The sequence below is a fragment of the Geospiza fortis genome, unplaced genomic scaffold (assembly GCF_000277835.1).
Source record: "Geospiza fortis unplaced genomic scaffold, GeoFor_1.0 scaffold179, whole genome shotgun sequence".
Taxonomy (NCBI): Eukaryota; Metazoa; Chordata; class Aves; order Passeriformes; family Thraupidae; genus Geospiza; species Geospiza fortis.
The window spans coordinates 596,502-601,386 of NW_005054533.1; the positions used below are offsets into that span (position 1 = coordinate 596,502).

At 42.1% G+C, this 4,885-nt stretch overlaps 1 protein-coding gene across 1 annotated transcript in view; it reads right to left on the minus strand.

Moving 5' to 3' along the window:
• Positions 1–4,885, minus strand: part of IQCA1 (IQ motif containing with AAA domain 1) — a 105,232-nt gene that overhangs the window by 31,196 nt on the left and 69,151 nt on the right. Inside the window, exons 10-11 of the mRNA XM_031063815.1 lie at positions 3,950–4,056; positions 3,663–3,755 (exon numbers count right to left, since the gene is read on the minus strand). Coding sequence (XP_030919675.1) covers positions 3,663–3,755; positions 3,950–4,056 — 200 coding nt within the window. The remainder of the gene's footprint in view (positions 1–3,662; positions 3,756–3,949; positions 4,057–4,885) is intronic.

The window sequence follows — 4,885 nt, forward strand, 5'->3', positions numbered from 1 at the left end:
TGTATAGATACGTTTATATGTATAGATATATTTATATATCTTGTCAGTATTTCTGTCACAGCCATTTGTGGTTTTCTTGCTTCTGCTCAGTTTCACCAAAAAGGGATCTCCAAAGCTGTGTTGAGGCCTAGCCCAGAAGCAAGTTTTCCACACTTAGGTTCTCATGTCCCCCTTTCCTGGGTTTTCTGTGTATTTTTTTCTTTTTTTTCCCCTGAATTCTGGCCATGCCTTTGTGTATGTGTGGGTGTGTTCATTTCCAATGCATTGCTTTACCTGCAGTGGGGATCAGCAATAAATCCTTGGGGGAGCAGAGCAGGAAAAGCAGCACAATGGGCTTGGGAGAAAGGGCTCTGATAAGCTCTTAAATGTAACTTCCAGATCAGTGACTGCCATGTTCCTCCCTCAGAGGACATCTCCCTGCCAGCCCTTCCTCAGCCTGGCCTTTCCCAGTGCTCCCAGTCCCAGCCTGGTGATCCCTGTCTGGGCAGGGGATGAGCTGCCACTGTGCCAAGAGAAGGAAAATGCAGTTTAGAGCACAGCTGACCCAAATTCCTCTGTTCCTGTTGTGTCCCCATCCCCTTTCCTGTGACAGTCATGGGACCAGGGGCTCTCTGGAAGAATCAGAGGAAAGCAAAGTGTGTCTCAAACAGGACACTCTGCTCCATCCCTGGGTGTGGGAAGCTTGGAAACAGGCACAGGTGTCACAGACATATTTTATGAAAAATCCTTTACTAGGATTTTTTCTCCTGAGAAGCCTCAGAGGAAAAGAAAAACAACAATTATCTGCTGCTGTGGAATGCAAAAGGTGCATCTTTGATTGGTCCATGTGAGTTGTTTCTACTTGATGACCAATCACAGGTCCAGCTGTGTTGGGACTCTAGTCAGTCACAAGATTTTATCATCATTCCATTCCTTTCTTTTCTAGCCTTCTGATGAAATCCTTTCTTGTATTCTTTAGTATAGTTTTAATGTATCATTTTCTTTTGATATAATATATATAATAAAATAATAAATCAGCCTTCTGAAACATGGAGTCAACATTCTCTTCTCTTCCTCATCCTAGGACCCCTGTGAACACCACTACACACAGGATCTGTGACTCCAGTAACAGCACTGTGCTTTATTGACTATTAGCTGCAATCTAATTAATGTTGCTATTTCCACATCAGTCTGCTGCTCTGGAGACCCACCTGTCATGAGAAGAACAATTTTTTTTTCACCCAAGTTTGTTCTTCCACAAAGCTGCCAAATGGAGGATTTGCAGTTTTACAAAGTTTATAGAGAGAATAGTTCTTGCATCACTGAGAATGGTGGGGATGGAGGAGGATGGGGTATTTTGGTAATGGAAGACACTCCAAAGAAACTTCTCTTATCTTCAGGAGCTCTAAGAGCAGCTCTTGGTAGGGCTAAGTGCCAGCTTTTAGCAGTAAGTGGTATTTGAAGGTTTGGGAATCAGTGATAAAGAAGTTATGGAAATAAAGGAGTGGCTCTGGCTAGGCCAGGAGATGTTATATATTGCTTTTCTTAAATCCAAGACCTGAGATGTCTGGAACACTGACTGGAGGGGAGAAATTTCCCTTTAGATTCCAGTTCCAAAATTTCCTCACTGTATTCCCCACAAAAGGGACTTAAAAAGTCAGATTGGTTCCTGTGGGTCAGGCAGATGTTTTGTTTTTAATATGAATTTGACAGAAATTTTCTGAGTTGTGAACTACTCATCTTATGGCTTGGGAAGGCACAGAACACCTACCTCTGGGAGGGATTATTCCCTGACAAAGAGAGCAGAAGAAATCCCTCCCTGAAACAGAGGGAATGGCCAAATGTGGCATCAGGAATTTGGGATGATGGCCCCAGAATTCCACCTGTAAAAGCTCTCCTGAAGAAATTACCCTCTCATTGCCCCTTGTCCATTGCCAGAGTGCAGGGGAAGGTCTGATTCCTCTGAAGAATGTTGAATTCTCCTTTATTTTTTGGCAGGGGGAAGTTTCACACTGAACTCAGACACACTCCTGGCTACAGTGAGAACCTGAACCTGTTATTTTGTGCTGCATAGCTGAGGGGAGACATATGCGACCTCAGATATTGCTTGAAAAACTAGAGATTTGTTTTGCTGAATAATAAATTAATGAGCTATTTCCAAAACTTTCCAGCTCATATGATTCTTATTATCTAGAGCAGGTTATCCTGAAGCAGATCTGCAGTCTGTGTGCACAGGTATGCATTGGTTTGGTTTATGGCTGAGATGTTTATGCAAATACTAATTGGAAAAAGCCTTTGCCAATGCTGAATGGACATTTTAAATGGCTTTGCACAGGGAAGATGTGTTCCCCATTCCTTAAATAGAACTGTTTTGGCTTGGGTGGGGTTTTTCAGATGAAATCTTTAAGGAATTTCTATTATCTAATTAGTGCTTCTTTCCCTGCCTCATTCTCTCAGGTGACTGGCACAACTTGGGAAGATAAAAGTTAAATAATCTCCCTCCACCCTAAGCCATTCCAACAGTACATTGAAGGGAAGAAAACCCCCACAACCCAGCCCCTAAGATAAAGCTCTGTAATTCCAGTGTGACATTTTGCAGCAGGGCACTGACTAGCTGATCTAAATGTGTCTGCCCATGAAAACTTGGGGGAGATTGTTGCAATATTTTGTCTGTCTGTCTCAAGCCCCCACTATTTTTGAAGCAGATTTAGGAATCCAGTTGGGATCAGCTTTCAGAACTGCCCCAGTCTTTTCTTATTAGATTGTCCCTGGAGGTTTGTCAGGTGAAAGAGCATTTTTAAAGATAATTTGAGTAGAAGTAGAGCAACAGCAAGTATTTGCATGCTAAAAGGTATTACAGAAATGAAATACAGCATGAGATTAGGGCTGGCTATTTGCCCTGAGGGTTTTAAGTGGCTCTGCTGATTGAGTGGTGGGCTGTAAGCTTTGAGTGATTTTGCACTGACATGATCTCTAATTTAAATGCTTTGCTAAGGAATTTTAGAGAACCACAAGCTGTGGAATTTTTCATATGATAATGCCGTAAAACTAGATGTGAACATGACATGTGCTATGTTTTGGGGAGGGTTTAACCTATTTTTTATGCCCAAATAAACTTGGCTTAATTGCAAATTCCCAAACCCTTCAATAGGATGTAGTAACATAATGAGTACCTGGTTGTGTGTGATCTATGTGGTGTTACAGACAAATGAAAGGTTACATCAAAACATTCAGAGGGAATTTTTTTTTGGTGTATGGTCTTGAAACATAATAACCACTCCTTATTCAGGAGGAAAACAGCCAGCAGCTGGAAAACTCACTGGCCTCCAGATCCCTGTTTTCCTTGGAAAACTATTAATCTGAACTGGTCAGACTAAAGAGAGGGATTGCTTCCATTTTGCTGTTTGACTGCATCCAAGGATTTCAGGAAGGTGAAAATCTGAAATATCTTGTAGTGATCTATCTCTGGAATAGCTCAGCTTGCCCTAAGCAGTATTTATACAAGTTAAAGAGCAAGAGCTAATGGAGAAGGCCCTGAAAATAGCCACAGGTGAAGAGATTTTCAGATGTTCCTGACTTGAGATTCAGTAAATCTTATGGGGGGACATTTTGGTGATTGTCCCTGAGGTTTGCACTGATGGAATTGGGGCTGCCCCTCAATTCTCCCACCTTGCTGCTCTTACCTTCTCTTTAACAGCTTTGACCTGACCTGGACCTGTCTCTCCATCCACAACCTCTTTGACCCTCAGCAGCTTCTCCTCCATCACTTCATCGACCTGCCCAAGACAAACACAGAGGAACCTTCCTCAGTTTTCTGTTCTGCCACAATTGTTCAGCTGAACAAGCACAGAACAGGCAGCAGGGACTCTGGAAAGAGGGAAGGGCTGTGCCAGGGCCAGTTCTTACAGCTGGAGAAAAATCTCCCCAGGTAATGCACGTGAGCAGCGTCCTCTTGCTATTGTAAGCTCACCTGCACTCTGATCTCCTCCTCCACTTCTTCCCGTTCCCCTGCTTTGATCAGCTCTGGGTCATGGTCCTGGAGAAAATCTGATTTGTGTTCTCTGTTCTCCCAAAACACTGTTAGCCAAAAGAAAGAAAAAAAAAAGGGGGAAAAGTTACAGAAGCCATTGGTTTCTCCAGCTGCTTCTGCAGGCAAAAGAAAGGGTGGTTGTAGGCAGCTTTTATTAAATGATGAGCTGCAGGAAAGCAGCAGGCTCTAGGGACCCTCACCAAGTTCAGAGCCCTGTTGTCACCATGAGATTTTCTGAAGAATCCCTCTGTGAGGATTTTTCTCCTGAGAAGCTGGGAAGCTTCAGCTTCTCCATGTTTTACTCCTCTAGAATGTGGCCTGGAGATTGTTTATCCAAACATATTAATTGTTTTTAATTAATGACCAATCACAGTCCAGCTGTGTCGGACTCTCTGAGTCTATCACAGGTTTTTATTATTCATTCTTTTGTGACCTTCTGATGTCTCCTTTCTCTTTCTTTAGTATAGTTTTAGTGCATAACATAACATAACATAACATAACATAACATAACATAACATAACATAACATAACAACATAACAATCAGCCTTCTAAGAACCTGGAATCAAATTCTCATCTCTCACCTCGTCCTGGGGACCCTCACAACCCAGCAACACCCCGTTGTGTTAGGATCTGCAAACGTTAAGGTTAAGGGATTTCTGCTTTTGCCTTGGGTTGCAGAATGGGATCAGAATTCAGGAGGATAATGGGATAGTGAGGCTGTCATTTGGAGGTTGTAAAGCTGAGAGCCTGGAGCGTGCTCAATCTCCATGAGCCCTGTCCTGTGGCTGATTTTGGCATTATTTTATTTTATTTTACTTTATTTTATTTTCTATTTTTTATTTTTTTATTTTATTTTATTATTTTATTATTTTTCA